The sequence below is a fragment of the Lactuca saligna genome, chromosome 4, assembly GCF_052625555.1.
Source record: "Lactuca saligna cultivar CGN05327 chromosome 4, ASM5262555v1, whole genome shotgun sequence".
Taxonomy (NCBI): Eukaryota; Viridiplantae; Streptophyta; class Magnoliopsida; order Asterales; family Asteraceae; genus Lactuca; species Lactuca saligna.
The window spans coordinates 57620458-57638253 of NC_136420.1; the positions used below are offsets into that span (position 1 = coordinate 57620458).

At 35.9% G+C, this 17796-nt stretch overlaps 1 protein-coding gene across 1 annotated transcript; it reads right to left on the reverse strand.

Annotated features, from left to right (window-relative positions):
- Positions 1–1598: 1598 nt before the first annotated feature.
- LOC145041924 (uncharacterized) lies at positions 1599–3641 on the reverse strand. Its single transcript, XM_078990173.1, has 3 exons — positions 2536–3641; positions 2025–2096; positions 1599–1946 (listed from the first exon to the last, which is right to left on the reverse strand). The coding sequence occupies exons 1-3, from the start codon at positions 3346–3348 to the stop codon at positions 1941–1943; spliced, it is 891 nt and encodes a 296-aa protein (XP_078846299.1). The 5' UTR covers positions 3349–3641; the 3' UTR covers positions 1599–1940.
- Positions 3642–17796: the final 14155 nt, after the last annotated feature.

Genomic DNA, 17796 nt, shown 5'->3' on the forward strand with positions numbered 1-17796 from the left:
TACGGTTTTCAGTTTTGGTTTCAGGTACCTCCAGTTTTCAAGTAAAGGAGCTCGGGACGATCGCAGTGCATACACCCGTGTTTTTCCGCAATGTGTGATTTCTGGAAATGAACTCTGATAAATGTTTTATTTGAAATGATTTTCTATGTGTGAATAGTGTTTTTAGTTACATTAAAAATGAAATTTTTGATCCTGAATTTTGGGATGTTACATTACAACAAGAAGAGATTTGATTAGAGAGTATGGTTGCATAAGATCATGGTCGTGTTGTTGTAAAGAGAAAAACTTCGACTACTCATTTATTGCTCATGTACCGCTCCACAAACCATGATGTTATGCATTCACACTCTCTAATCAAAGCTATTGTTGTTGTAAAGAGAAAAACCTCATTAAAATCTAACACCACATTATATTCACACTTCTTTATCATATGTTCTCTTTTCCTCGTGCGATCTACAACGACCATCTCCACCCTTTAGAGTGGAAAATGTCGCCTATGTCTTAACTAAATGTTTGAACCCACCACAATCGTTTTTCCTTCACTTTCTATGTGATTGAAGTCGCTCCTACTGCATTTCTAAGTGTTGTCTTTTGTACCTTATACACTAAAGGTGTATCACATGAATATTACAACATACTCACTTATGTGACCTTAATATTCCGATTGTGCTCATTCTTAATAACATTTAGAATCATTTATGGGATAATGACTTAAAAGGGTAACGAACTTTCAGTTTTGTTCATATATTTAATCATTGAACATTTTTATGTTTGATTTACCCCTGAATTATTTGAAATTGTTCATATTTTACCTTTTTAATCGGTTATCATATAGATAAAATATGAACGATTTCCAATAACTCAAAAGTAAAACAAACACACAAAAAAACATAATAAATAAAAAAAATTTAAAAAAATAAATAACATTAATGTAAACAAAGCTGAAAGTCAGCCTTTCAAATTGTTATCCCTTATACAAACTCAACATATATAGCTAATGGGCATTTAAGACGACTTGATCCTTAACCATTTACTTTTTTAGACAAAACATGCAGATAAATATGAAAACTTAAAAAGTGTGCAAGAAGAAATAAAAAAATGAAAAACATGGAGTAATAATAACACCCTAACTCCCTAAGTAGTCTCAAAACATAAAGGAGCAAAAGTCGGAGGACCACTTATGTAAGTTGATTAAGTGCGTGGTGAGTCACCTTTTTGTGCGGGAATACGTGGCCTATATGTTTGACTCTGAGATTTATGGCCGTGAAATTTACACATGTTTTATTACGTAAATACTATTCTTTTATGGTTGTGAAATTTGCACTGTTTAAATTAATATAAAAAAGTGTTCTTTAGTAAAGCCCATTTGATATATAAATGAATAATCATTAAAATATCATACATGGATTATACCATAATTTGTAACTTTAGTGTATTAACTTTTTTCCTTTAACTTTAAATTTTTTGCTACTTTGAACAAATTTAAACATTTGTTAATATACAAAAAGACTATTCTTTTGACATCATTGAGAAATAAAAATCAATACACAACAATGTCATACGATCTTAATCCGAATTAAAATTGAAAAATGAGGACATCAACACAAAATGCCTTAATAAGATATAATATGAAAGTACACTGCCATAATAAGGAAACATTACACGGTACATTCCTATTTTTTGTATTTATCCCAATTTTTAATATGATATAAGAATGTAACATGTATCATTGTAGGAAAGTCTTCGGCCTTTTATTAAGCTTATAAAAAGATAAAGAAACCATAACACAAAGATCCGATTATATACACCCGCCCGACCCGTTAATCTAGTCCAATTTTGGTTTTATTGCACCTTCAAACAACATCCAAAGAATCCGAGCCTTCCAACTTCCACCAAAAAGAAAGAAAGATTGATAACCCTCAAACTGTTATAACCTATATCTATCCCTGAAACAAGAAAAAAAAAATTAAAAATTAATCGGTTATTACAAAGAACAAGAAAACACCAAATGAATTTATATTTACCTTTGTAGGAGCTTCAGATACTTTGTATGAATCAGCAGTAATGGAGTCGAGCCACAAACCAGGAAAAAGATTCTGCAAAAAAAAAAAAGAAAAATCAGAAACCATTCAAATACAAAACACAATATTCTTGAGTGAAAATCAACAAATATTTTCAAGATTAGGTTTTTAAAATCATGTAGAAACCATCATGTTTTTTTTTTTTTTTTAATTTGCAGATGGATGAGTTTCCCAAAATATAAAAAGGGAATACTATGGGTTTGGGAAGAATGAATGGTTTTGGAGAAAAAGTGTTAAATATTGAAGGTTGTATATTTTGAAAACAAATGCAAATTATCTTTCAATCAATCGATTTGGGGAATCGACAATTTGTGGAGAAATCAGTCGGTATCAGATCCCAGAAATGGTAAATTGAACGGATCATAACAATCCAAAAAAGAATCTTAAAATTGCAATTCATAGTTCATACGAAAAACTGGGATATGATAAAATCAACAGAAAAAGAGGAACTTACATCAAGTTGTCTCTGAATAGCCCTTGGTCTCTTCTTTGGCCTCCGAGACGGCTTTGATCCGGTCAACAAGAACACATCCTCTTCGATCTCACTACGGGAAAGCGGAATCGAAAACTTCTGCTTCTTCGACTTCCTCGAATCGCTGTTATTGTTAGTATTCGGTTCTGATAACTGTTTGTTGATATTAGTCTCGTGAGATGTTTTAATCTCTTGTAATCGTGATGTGCCGATCTTCGGCGGGCCTCCAGTAGATTGTTTGTGGTTCATCGGCGGTCTTCTCGGCCGCAAATTCCAGGTCTTCTGCAATGATTCATCTTCTGCTGATGCCGCTGCTTGCGGCGGAATGGAATCATCCATTGGTGTGGATGAGCGATTTTCTTCCGCGACGCCATCGTGTTGCTTGCTGTTTTCCCGGAAACGAATAGAGATCTTGTTAGATCTTCTCCCTTTGTTATTGTTTTCAACATATTTCGTAGATGATTCGGACATTATTCGTTTATCCGTTTTTTCCATAAACTGTGAAGCATCGTAGTTTAGATTAGCCTCGAACTCTAAATCACGCATCGGCGATTGCTTGTGAAGAGGCGATGGCCGCTGTGAAACACTTGACGGTGATGTTTGACGCCTATGAGAAGGAGCATGAGTATGCGACTTCAACGGCGGTGATTCACGCCATGGAGTGGACGGAGGTGGTGATGTAGAGGAGACTTCTCCGGCGAGTTTGCTGCGACCGCTGCGATTGTTGTTCCATGTCAGATGTGTCAACGAGAAGTTGTGTAGAAGTTGTAATTTCGCTGGTGCCGGCGACGCCATATCGATCAACAGCTTCTGGTTACAATCAGAGACTTATTCGATTCATCCTCCAAAACAAACTTATTGAGTGATGAGAATTAAAGAAAAACCAACAAAGGAATCGAAATTCCTAATTCCTTTCACGGAGTGTGATCGAAACTAAATGGGTGTGATATTGCTGCGATTTTCGAGATTCGATGAATGAGAAAAAAAAAATTGAGAGATCAGAGATATGAGAGAAGAATTGTGGCCAAGGTTTTGAAGAAGTTCAAGGTTTTATTGAAGGAGAAAGCCTTGTTTTTGCATTCTTTATTGAACAAATCGCATGACATAATTTATAACTTATATTTCTTAGACTTATATTTTTATAAATTCAAACATATATTTATTGTTGATATTAACGTGACAAATTTAATAAATAAAGTTACGCACTTTAAATATAGATTTCATAAGTGTGAATATGAATTGGGGTATTGGCTCATGTCTATTAAAGTTTGAGAAGACCAAATAACCATTTTTGGTACACCCCATGAAATAATATAACAGGGTTGTCAAAAAAAATTATAACATATAATAATTTATGTTATATATGGCTAAAAAGATATTATATATGGATTTGAATATATATATATATATATATATATATATATATATATATATATATATATATATATATATATATATATATATATATATATATATAGTAAAAAGGGAATATACATTAGAGCTCTACCTAAGCTTAGGTACTAAACTTCTTGAAAATAAATTGTTTTACTATATAAAGATTACGGTTAATGGATTCACGATTAATATTTCAAGATGTAATTCAAGATCGACACAGTAAGGTTTAGGGTTTAGGGTTTAGGTTTAGGGTTTAGAGTTTATGGTTTAGGGTTTAGGTTTAAGTTTAGGGTTTAGGGTTTAGGGTTAGGGATTAGGGTTTAGGGTTTAGATTTTAGGTTTAGGGTTTAGGGTTTAAATTTAGTGTTTAGGGTTTAGGTTTAGGGTTTAGTAATATTCACTTGGGTGAAGTAATAAACGATAATTGAAGAAAGAAAACAGAGATGGTAAAACGATAATGAAAGAAAGAAATGTTATGGAGGATGATATTTTTACCAAGTGAAACCAAACCGGGTATATTTAGCATGATAAAACAACATATTTTAGAGGTTTAGTACCTAAGCTTAGATGGGGCTGTAATGTATATTCCCTATCCCCATATATATATATATATTCGGTAAGAATTTTTTTTTTTGGTAGGAAGGTAAGAAATTTTTTTGGCAAACAAAATAAATGAATCATTAGATGAATCAATAATAACATGATTCACAAAAAAAAATCCCGAAAAATATTTCGATGATTTATTTTTATGATGATTTTGTTGATATTCACTAAAATTGTTATAAAAGTGAATTTTTTTTCTTGATTTACCTAAAAATAAATCATAAAAGTGTTTTTTCCGGATTTTTTTCTTGTGAATCATCTTACTTTTGAATCATCTAATGATTCATTTTATTTTTTCCCTAAGAAAATATGTATATAAAAAATTTCTTACATTCCTACCAAAAATTTCCTTATTATTTGATATTGAATATATATATATATATATATATATATATATATATATATATATATATATATATATATATATATATATATATATATATATATATATATATATATAAAGGTGTCATGCATATGGTACACTTATAGTCATACCAAATCCAAACAAATGCTAGTACACTAATGTATTAAATTAGTATCACTATTCAACATATTTCACAATTGATAAATTAAAGTCTCAATTACCACTTGCAACAAACACAAAAAAAAACGTTACGGAGATATTACACCTTCACTATTCAACAATGATTGCGGTACATCTATATCTGCTTTAAAAGTTATATCCGTATCACTATTCAACAAATTGTTGTTTTTTACAATTTAATCTACTTTTATTTTGAACATAAAATCTCCCAATAAAACTAAATTCAAACTAAATAGGAAGAGGTTGATAATTAATATACTTGGTAATTATCAGATTTTGGAGGACAAACACCCTTTCAGGCCACCCCCATCCATGTCGAGCCCCATTATTTCTGAACCTCCGCTTGTAGCAGACTTTGACTGTGTATTTTGTTACATTAAATCCTTTCCTAAAGGACCTTCTTGCGGGAGAGATGGCTTGAGTGCTCAAAACTTATCAGATGCCCTTTGTGGAGAAGGGCATGCTATTGTCACAGATCTCATACATGCTATCACGTCAGTGGTTAAATTATGGTTAGCAGGAAGATGTCCAAACAATTTGGCAGAGTTTGTTGCGTCCGCTCCTATCATGCCTCTACTTAAACTTGACAACGGGATCCATCCAATTGCACTAGGCACTATACGGAGACGTCTGGTTTTCAAGATTGCCATGAAAGGTGTGGGTAAAGAAATGGCCAAGTACCTTAATGATTTTTAGTTCGGGGTTGGTGTATCCGGTAGTGCCGAGGTTGTGTTACATAGTGCCAATAGGGTGTTGAGTGAACACCATGCTGATGAGTCTCTTGTAATGCTGACTCTGGATTTCTCGAATGCATTCAATGTAGCACCTGGCTCCTGGTATGTATTTTATTCTAGTATCTTACATTTTGGCATTGGACTCGGTGAGTTGAGGTCCAACTCGTCAAGTCGGAGCGTATTGGACACAGACGTTTAATGACCTAATCGACGAGTCTGCGCCCGGACTCGGCGAGTAGGCGCTGCCCGGAAAAAACCCTAATCTGAGGGTTTACACCATATTTAATCATCTCTTTCAGCCACCCCTCGTCCCTATTGCTTCTAGAAACCCTCCATAGTAAACCCTAAGTGTTTTGGTGCAAGATTTAAGGCTTTTGAGTATTTTTGTGGGTTTTGACCTCAAGGAAGAAGGAAGAGCATAGAAGTATCAAGAGGAGACTAAAGGGTTCGGGTTTGGTTCATCATTTGCAGTCTTTGAGAGGTATAAAGTCTGTACCTTGCTTGCTTGTTTGTTAGATCCCTTTTTGGGGAGGATTTAGGGCTTTTTAAGCCATATGAGGTAGCCAACCATGATTGCAAACATGGTTAGGGGTCAAGACTTCGGATCTAAGTCTTGGAAGGTGTCACAAGGTAGATTTGGGTTGCTTTTGCACCCATATAAGGTCCCATGCATCATAAGAGCTTATTTTATGTCCTTTTGAGCTCAAAGTCCCATGCCTGCACGTAAAGTTTGTAACTTTACATGCTAGAATGATTGAAGGAGCTTAGATCTACCTTTTGGTCAAGAGTTGTACGCTGGAAATCGATATAGGAGACTTGGACATGCCCGACTCGACGAGTCGTTCTTGGGACTCGACGAGTGTAAGAACGGACTCGGCGAGTCCAAGGCAATCTCCTTACAGTTGAAGATGAACTCGACGAGTTGTTCATACAACTCGGCGAGTCAAGGACATGAATTGTTTATCAGATGAAGGTGAACTCGACGAGTTAATCATCCGACTTGGCGAGTCGGATGAAGATTCATTCGATGTTCATAAAGAAGGGGGAACTCATCGAGTCGTTGCTAAACTTGACGAGTAGAGTCGTGGTTAAGGACGGGTAAAGAGTTAGGGACTCAATGAGTTGGCGGCCCAACTCGACGAGTCGGGTCAACTGGAAGTTGACCTTGACTTGGACTTGGACTTGGTTAGGGGTAAAATAGTTATTTTACCCTAAGAGTAGATATCAGATTCTAACTGAGTGTTTTGTGGGATTATAGCCGGAGGGTTACCGGAGCAGCAGTCAGTCAGTTGTCGAACAATTTTTCAGCAGCCAGCCTTTCGAGGTGAGTTACCTTCCAGTAGCGGTGGGTCTACGGCCACAATGTCGGCCCACTAGTAGGAGTTGGATGCTAGATGATTGTCTTTGTGATATTCATCTATGTTTGCTGCTACCTGTTATGTTATGTACTTGTATGATATGTGTTTATGTGGTAGTAGTAGTAGGGGTGAAATAGTCCCCAGTTGTCCGGTGAAATAGACCGACGGGTACATCAAGCACCCCATAATGGCTTGACCTGGGTAAGTCAGACACCCCAGAATTGTCTGACAGTAGATTATGTTATGCTATGTGATTATGTGGTAGTAATAGGGGGTGAAATAGTCCCCGGTAGTCGGGTGAAATAGACCGACAGGTACGTCAAGCACCCCAGAATGGCTTGACCTGGGTACGTCAAACACCCCAGAATGGTTTGAACTGGGTAAGTCAGGCGCCCTAGAATTGTCTGAAAATATATTGTATGGTATGTGGTATTTGTGGGGGAACTCACTAAGCTTCGTGCTTACAGTTTTCAATTTTGTTTCAGGTACCTCTCCAGCAAAGGGGAAGGAGCCGGCGCAGTAGCTACACATCATACACATACCCCAGATTCCACACTATGAGTTTCCTTGGGATTGTACTCTGACATTATCACGATTTTATGATTTGGATTTTCAGACATTATATATAGTTTTATGAGATGTGATGATTTGTCAATGTTCTTCCTACGAATGTTTTTATTAAAGTAATATATAAAAATGAATTTTTTAGACGTGAAAATTGGGTTGTTACATTCAACCTCGTAGATCGATCAACATTGCTCCACGGGGTTAAGAAGATGTGCCCTTCCATTTCTTTGTGGGTGAATTTCTTGTACGGGCAAGCAACGAGACTTTATATCGGAGACCAACATATATGATCTGCCACTGGGGTGCAACAAAGTAACCCCTTGGGCCCTCTTCTTTTTGCCCTGACAAAACTGCAAATTTGGTCCTTGTGATTTGCAAAAATCTTTGGATGGGGTCCAAAAAGTTTCCAGCTTGCATAGAAGGTCCAAAATCAAGGTTTTTTTTTGGTTTTTAGTTCAAAAAAACTTAAAAAGATGATTATACCCTTTTAATTTCTTTTTTTAATTTTTTACAATTATTCTAATATTATTTTAACTTAAAAATAAAAGGAAAAGAAATATACATTCCCACCTACTCATACGTCCTCTCTCTCTCTCTCTCTCTCTCTCTCTCTATATATATATATATATATATATATATATATATATATATATATATATATATATATTCGTCTTCTCCAACACACCAATCTATAACTTGGAAATAGCATTCCATCATCAAAACTGCAAAACCCCACCCACATACTTCCTAGTATGTTCACATAATTCATCTCCAGATCATTTGTAAAATTACTTAGAACTTGGATAAATCAAATTTCTTTCGAGAATAAGTGTATTCAACTGAGTATACATCAACAACTTTTGAAATCAACAAGAGAGTGATGTAGAAGGGGAAACAAACTATGATTGAGATCGTCGTTTCTGAGAAATTGTGCCAAGATTGCTTCACGGAGGGGATCAACTAATCATCTTCTATGAGCATTTGAAGATATGGGTTTTCAATTTTTTCTTGATTTGTTGTGATTGTGCTCAGTCTAAACCATATTCCATTTAGGGGTTCCATAATTTCATTGCAATAAGACGGGTTGCATAGAAATTGAGGTATGGATTAGCTCAATTGTATCGATATTTTGAAGGATACATCATTGAAAAGAGGGTTTAATAGTGATTCCACTATTGCTCCAAGTTTTCATCCTTCTGTTTGCAGTCCCACCACTGCTAGATGTCGGAGCTTCCACCACTGATACATGTCTAGAACTATTGCTGGAGTTGGAGAACTCATCAGCGGGTCTTGAATCCAGAGATGAATCCCTAGTAATAGTTAGAGAAGCACAACTCAGTGGCACGAACAACGGAGAAAGGGAATTCGTTGATGGGTCTTTAATCGTCGGAGCTAGAGAAATCATAGATAAGGTTTAGCAAAACTAGATCTTTTTCACTATGTGTGTGTAGAGTTTTGTGAGTGTGTGCTTGAGGAGATGATTTTTGAAGGTACAGAGAGAATGCAAAGTTCTCTAATGAAGATACACTGAGAGAGAGAGAGGCGAGAGAGAGAGAGAGAGAGAGAGAAAGAGCGAGAGAGAAGTATCAGTGGAGGGAGGGAGAAAGAGACGTAAGAGAGATAGAGTTTTACCTATTCTATTATTATTATTATTATTATTATTATTATTATTATTATTATTATTATTATTAAAATTTTAATAAAATGTAAAAAATGTAAAAGTAAATAAATAAGGGTATAACCATCTTTTCAAGTTTTTTTGGACTAAAAACCCAGAAAAACCTTGATTTTGGATCTTCTGTGCAAGCTGGAAACTTTTTGGACCCCGTCCAAAGATTTTTGCAAACCACAAGGACCAAATTTATAGTTTTGTCTTTTGCCCTTGTTTTTCACCTGCTTGCGCACAAGATTAGAGACAATTGTAAGCTCCTTCTCCATGCTTGGTATCTAGATGATGGGGCTGTCATTGGGGATTCAGAGGAGGTGGCTAGAGTGTTGAACATTATTCGGTTTCATGGTCCAGTTTTGGGTCTTGAGTTGAACATCAAGAAACATATATTTTTTGGCCCTCCTGTGATGGTAGGAAGCTTGGTGCCAACGGATATAGGGAGACCTTCTTTGGGGGTGAAGCTCTTTGGGGGGGGGGGGGGGCTGTTAGTAGAGGTGCAGGGTTTATTAGTGGGTTGGACATAAAGAGAGTGGTCAATGTTGTTGATTTGATGGGCCTTCTTCCACAAGTATGTGACCCGCAGAGTGAGCATCTTTTGCTTCGATCATGTATGGGCATTACAAAACTTTTCTTTGGTTTAAGGACATAACAGCCGGTACACATAGAAGAGGAAACTTTGTTCTTTGACAAATGATTGTGCAGGTCTATCGAGGATATGGTGGTATGTGGAGGCCCCTTCTTTGGAGACATTTAGTGATGTCCGGCTTCCTTACCTATTTGTTTCGGTGGTTTGGGTTTGTATTCGGCATACAAGGTTTCCTCCTACGCATTTGTAGCCTCGAGGGCCAAATCTTGGGCATTACAAGACCATATCTTACGTGACAGTGGCGTATGTGGTATGGACTCGGATGACCTATGTGCTATGAATCGTCTTCGCGATATGATTCCGGGATTTGACTGTAGCGGTTTCACAAATAAGGACACCGCCCCCCTAAATCCCAAAAAGCTTTAGCGTGTGCCCTTTTTAGCAAAATTGTCTAAGATATGGAAGTCGACTTCGACATGTCTGTCAGACAGAAAGCAGTCTTTGAGTGTCTGCGGGCACCTCATGCTCTGGATTTTCTGCTAACTATCCCTATTGATGGTCTTGGCCAGCATATGTCTCCTATGGAGTACCGAACTATCCTTCGTTACTGCCTCGTGATTCTCATATTCCCAATTGACGAGATATGTCGAGTTTTCTGTAAGGCATGTTTGGATACCTTTGGGGAACACGCGGTTAATTGTAGAGAGCTCCCTGGTTTCAAGTACAAACATGATGTAGTTCGATATATTCTCTTTGATTCCTATCGGCGTGCTGGTATTTCTGTGGAGAAAGAAGCATCAGTGAACTTTTTGATGGATCCGCATGATGGAAGGTCCACACTTAGACCGACTGACATTTTAGTCTTTGGATGGATAGGAGGGAAGCATGTGTGCATGGATCTTACAGGGGTCTCTCCTCTCGTTGGTTTGAGGAGAGGGGGTTTCACAGCTGGGCATGCCGCTTTGAAAGCCGCTGTGTATAAAGTGTTAAAGCGCGAAAATGCATGTATAGAAAATCAACATGTGTTTGTACCTTTTGAATTCGATACATTTGGTTTTCTCGCACTAGAGGTGATTGATCTCCTCAATACAGTCCAATGGTTCATGCATTCTAATGTCATATCTCCTAGATCCACACATGTTGTTTTCAAAAGAATTGGTTTTGCCATCCAGAGAGGGCTAGTGGTGCAACTTGTTACCCGTTTGCCTTCAATCGATATGTATTGAACCTTTATGTTGGATGAATAAAAAAAAATGTATTAGGATTGTAATTACATGGTAATAATTAAATTTTGGAAAACTGAGTAATTGCTTTTTAATTATACTTTAAAATAAAAACCATAAAACAAAAAAAATGGAAAATGACCATTCGGTCTATAATGACCTTTTTGGATCCGTATTTCATAATCGATAAATGAGTATAGGGATCCACAATGGTAATATGCCCCTCTGTAAATAACATTTCGAGCCAATTTCATACTTCATTTCGAAAAGCATTTCGAACACCAATTCACTGAAATAATGTTTTCTTCTAACAATGAAGATGCCATTTTTATATGTATGTTTCCATTATTTTTATAATTATTGTTTGTATTTAAGATTATATGTTAAAAAAAATATTTTTGTTTATTTTGTGTGATTTGATGCGATTACATAGGTATTCTTTGTTTTTCTTTGTTTTAGTGGGTTTTAGGTTATTGCAGGATTACATGTAGATATATTTATGCACTAGATCAACAAATCTTAAAAATATCATGATTCTAGGTACGACTTCAGAATACAAAGATTATGTTCAGAAGATGTAGAACACATCCATAACGCATAGAACTGATCTGGAATGTTGAACCAAAATTCTCTTCTGGAGTGTCCTCCGGAACATATATATATATATATATATATATATATATATATATATATATATATATATATATATATATATATGTTGATCCGAAAAGTTGAACCGGAACTGTGTTATAGAATGGCCTCTGTATACTTAAGTTCAGAACATGCATCAAATGCCTAATTATAATTCTTTTTATTGTAGCATGACAGAACATACGGAGCGGTTGTAACTACAACCTGTAGGCCTGAACTCGATCGAGAAATCATGGTTCGTTCATGTTAGGCGTGTCAAACCCAACAAATAATAGGGGTACAATAGACTCCAAATACACTGCTTTAATGCACTAAAAAGTAGTACAAGGCAAGCAGGGTCGAACCACAGAGACACGAGATAAAAGTCTATACCTCTTTGCGCAAGGTACTTTGGTCACAAATGGGGATTTGTTTGCAAAAGTCAAATAATGAAAATAACAACCAAATTCGAAACATGCAGAAAATGAAATAAATTTGTAAACAACTTGTAAAAGTGCTTCTAGTTCTAGTTCTCAATGTTGTCATTTAACCTGATTGTGACTTGATGTAATTTGTGATTATTATTCTAAGTTGGTACTGAAAGGTATTAACACGCTATAATACCTCTCGCTTGCCAAATTATCTAACCAAAACACGCTCTTTGACTAGACCTAGCTTTACTAATTCAACCGACACACGCTCTTAGATTGTATTGAAAAACTGCATTAAGTTTTCTACAAGCTTCACAACAATGTTCATTTCTTATCATAAGCTCGGAAGTATGAAAACATGTGATAAATGTTCTACAATAAGAAAACCTATTGTTTGTTACCAATCATTAACTTTATAGAACGATTAGGTGCCCTAAAAGTTAATTAACTACACAAAAATTCAATTCATGAAAGTGGCTAATCAAACACAGATCAAATTTAAGGATTCTAGTTTAAACAATAACATAATCACTAAAATAGAATCTCAAATCAAACATCAAATCATATGCTTCAAGTCAAGCAATCAACATGTTTTAAATAAGAACTAGAAACTAGAATTTCTTAGCCACACATGGCTAAGAACAAATCAAACAAGAATAAAGTTGGAAATGAAATGTTTAATGCTTACTAAAATGAAATCAAAAGTGCTTGCAATGATTAAGTCTTCTTGAAAGCTCCAAGAAATCTCTTAGAATCGCCCAAGATCACCCCAAATTGCTCCTAAAAACCATTCTGTCTCCTCAGAATGATGTTCTCCTCTTTTAATTAGTGTTCATGAGCATGTCATAAGGCCATGCGTTTTTGGCATGGTCGTGCCTTTTCCCCATGTGTTTTGGGCATGGTCATTTGTCTTGACCATGTGTTTTTGGCATGGTCCATGCTTTTTGCTAAAAATCAAATAAGTCTTCGTTGATTGCTCCATCTTAAGTCTAGCTTCACCAAGAGGCATGTTGCTCTTAATATAAGATGAGAAAAGACAAACACGACCTGTGTCGGTGTGACATGAACCATGTGTGACATCCCCATTTTCACGGCCAGAAAAGACCGATTTTGTTTATGCTTTATAAAAATCAGAGTACTTCTTTTAATAAAAATGTTGCGGAATTTGTTCCCAGAAAAACATGATAAATACGTTATTAAAACATTTTCGAAGAAACGTATTTTATTCATTTCAAAATGTTTGGGATGTCATCATTAATACAGAAACATAAGCATAAACAGAACTTACATTTTTTTACACTAGTGATCTACATCTCTTTAAATCTCTCAGTGTAAAGTGACTTCGTATCCACACCTGTGATATAAATAAACTGAGTGGGTCAGGTTGGGAAACCTGGTGAGTACATAGGGTTTTCAACCCACAATAATATAATTATTATGTTTAAACAATCAAGCAATTAAACCCAATTACCCATCCCCATTATCTTCTTTACTCTTAAGGATCTACCCTGAGAATCAGCTATTCCTCGTTCATTCATTCCTAAGGATTATCCTAAGGAATCGGCACAAATTCCATCATTGCCACGGTTTACACAACTGACACTAAGTCTGCATAGTCGCCAGGGTTTAGGCATCAAGTCTGCATGATCACCAAGGTTTAGGCATCAAGTCTGCATGATCAAGGTTTAGGCATCAAGTCTGCATGATCACCAGGGTTTAGGCATCAAGTCTGCATGATCACCAGGGTTTACGCATCAAGTTTGCATGATCACCAAGGTTTAGAGTACACCGGGTGAACATATCGTTCACAACACCTACAGGTTGCGAGCCTACTAGTGTTCCACTGGACTGTCTAGAATAGTCTGTGGTTGTCATCCATACTCTGCTGAATGATGGGGCCATCATTTGGGAAAAAGGCTTCTCGCATCGTCCACCTCTCACCCTCACCTCGTGGTCTATAACACCTCTCAACTCATCATTCAACTCATATTCCATCTATTATATCTACCCATGTTTACCCCAATATTATGGTAGATATAAAATACATATACAGTTTAAATCATTTAAAACATGTATAAAATCGTTCATTTAGCATAGACAACAAGTACTCAGATAATATGCACACATAGCACGTAATTTATATAAAATACTTCATATCTATGTGTAAGATGAAAGTAACTATGCACTCACTTGAAAGGTGGTGTCTTAGCACTCGGACAACGCTTCGATACTCTCAAAACGATTTTCCTTCGATAAAACCTAGTACCAATACCACTAGGGTTTAGTCTAACGATAACCGCGACTAATTAATAGTCTAGATATTATTACTATTATATAAGCGTTAATAAACACTCTTATATAACTCATAATAATATCCCAAATACTCATTTTAATTTCCTAATAACGTTACTATATTAAAACATAAGCTATACAAAAGATAGGGTAGGCATAGCTCACTTACAGCGAGTTTTTCGCAAAACCGGGATTCGCTGGAGCAGCGTTTCCGAGCCAAAAGACTCCTCCTCTCGGAGCTTCCCGATGCTCTGGGACTTGCTTCTAAATTGACTAGCCTGGATCTACGGGCGTTACACCATGCTTCAAATGTAGTCCTTTGCTATGATGATAATGCACAATGACTCAGGTTCCGTCTTCTTGTTCTCTTCCATTGCTTACCGGTTTATTTTCTCTTCATGCTCCAAAGCTCCATGCTCCACGCTCCATAATGCCTGAAAAATTAATCAAAAATAGTGAAGTACCAGACATTCTTGATGAAATATGCAATTCCCAAATAATCAACTAAATGCAAGAATTATGAAGTATAATGCTATGAAAGGACAAAAATAAACATGCAAAATAGATGTGTAAAATGCACCTATCAAACCTCCCCACGCTTAGACCTTTCTTGTCCTCAAGAAAGAACAAAACTGAGAATCAACCTAGAGAATATGATAAACGACTAAAAAGAAGCTAATTAATGGTTATATTAATTTAGTTATTGGCTTAGGCACCTAATCCAATAGTCTCTCACTTGGATAAGTCTAAAACTAACTTACATGTATAACTTCTAAATCAAACAGTAAAGGGTGTTTTCCAAAGCAACTGTCGAACTCTGATCCGATCAGATATTTATCCTTAAATAAGTGATTAAATATTCCTTCGTTTTACAAGATATCATATGGATCTGAGACATGGATTAGAATCAAACTCATTTTCCAAAATTATTTTTCCCGATTTCCTGATTTGTGATGACTTCATAAAACTTCTAATTGAACACATCAATTTAGTCTTGGCTGAGCCCAACACTATAAGTCAACACCAAATCACTAAGGGTCCCAAATATATCACTTTTCTCGTCAGGGGAAAAGGAATGAATAAACTTTGACTCATATGCTTGTATCCTTTACTCACCAAATCATACATAACACTATGTTTTATAACATCAAGTTACTGATGCGTTTTCACAATACTAATGTACAACCAAATTGTAAATTACAAATGATATATCTCAATTTTAAGAATATAAGATATTATCATCTCAGAACTACTCATGATATAATCCATGAAGTAATTCTCTGAGAGTGAGTTTATCCAATACTAAAATCTCCATTTTCTAAGTACTCATGAACCCTGTAGCAACACAATTGCTATGTCTAAACTCCTTAGACAATCTACAATCCAATTCATGACAATCTTCATTCACTACGTACTTCCTAAAGTATGAAAAAACTGTGGAGCTTTGAATAATCAAATTATTCATGAAGTAAAACATAACAAAAGAATAAATAATTGACAAAGGCAGTAAGCAAACTCATAAATAATATCTATTATTCAATCACCAAAATCAATTACATTTATTTTGTTACAAGTTTCAAATTGATTGTCTAACTACTAAAACTAACGTCGTATCTCAAACCAATGATCCTATCATGTTGACTAGGTTTAACCCTATTTAGAGCCTTTGTGAGAGGATCTGCATGATTGTCTGTTGACAGAACTCTCTTTACTATGATATGACCTTCTTCAACTCTATGTCTGATATAATGGTACTTTATGTTGATATGTATTGATTTATCATGATCTCTCGGTTCTTTAGTCAAGGCAACTATTCCTTTATTATCGTAGAAAAGTTCCATCGGCTCCTGAATGGTAGGAAATACTCCGAGATCACCAATGAAATTCTTCAACCAAGCAGCTTCCTTTGGTGCTTCACTTGCTGCTATGTACTCTGATTCACAAGTAGAATCAGCTACTTTGTCCTGCTTGGAATTTTTCCAAGTGACTGTTCCTCCATTTAACATAAACACCCAACCAGATTGAGAACGAAGATTGTCTATATCAATTTGAAAGTTGGCGTCAGTATATCCTCTTACTCTCAATGTATCAATGCCACCAAGGACTAGAATCAGATCCTTTGTCCTTTGCAGATACTTGAGAATGTTCTTTACTGCTGTCCAATGAGCTTTGCCAGGATTTCCCTAAAAACAACTAATCATGCTTAAAGAAAATGACACATCAGGTCGAGTACACGTCATAGCGTACATGATCAATCCTACAGCCAAAGCATATGGGACTCAACTCATTTCCACTATCTCTTCATTTGTACTAGGGCTTTGAGTCTTACTCAACTTGGCATTACTCTGAATAGGTAGCTCTCGTTTCTTGGAATTTTCCATACAAAAATGTTTTAGTACCTTATCCAACTATGTACTTTCACTAAGACCAATTAGTATTTTCTTTCTATCCCATAAGATCCTTATCCGAAGACTATAGGTTGCATCTCCTAGATCCTTCATAGTAAAACATTTTCCAAGCCAAGACTTTACTTCTTGCAAAGTTAGAATGTCATTTCCTATAAGGAGTATGTCATCAACATACAATTCTAGAAAGATTAATATACTCTTACTAGCCTTGACATACACATGTGACTCATCTTCATCCCTAGAGAAACCAAATTCTTTGACCTTATCATGGAAGCAAAGATTCCAACTACGAGACGTTTGTTTCAATCCATGAATGGATTTCTCAAGCTTACACACTCAATTAGGAAACTTTACATCCATAAAACCCTCGGGCTGGTAAACATATTTAGCTAACATCCCGTTAAGGAAAGTAGTTTTGACATCCATCTACCATATTTCATAATCATGAGAGGAAGCTATGGAAAGCATTATCCTAATAGATTTTATCTTGATACTGGTGAGAAGGTCTCACCATAGTCAATCGTTGGGGTTTGAGTAAAGCCTTCGCAAGCAGTCGTGCCTTAAAAGTGTGTACCTTTCCATCTGCAACATCCCGATGTTTAGGTATTTTCAATTGTAACACTTTGTATGATGAAATATTGCATTTTAGTCCTTTCTTATAAGAAAGAGTGCAAAATGGCCCATAGTGGCATTCTTGTAAATTTGGGCGAAACATACGTACGCTGGGCGTACTGCATGGTACACTGGGTGTAAGGAGAATTTAAGGGAACGACATCGTTTTGGGAGTATGTTGGCTGTACTCC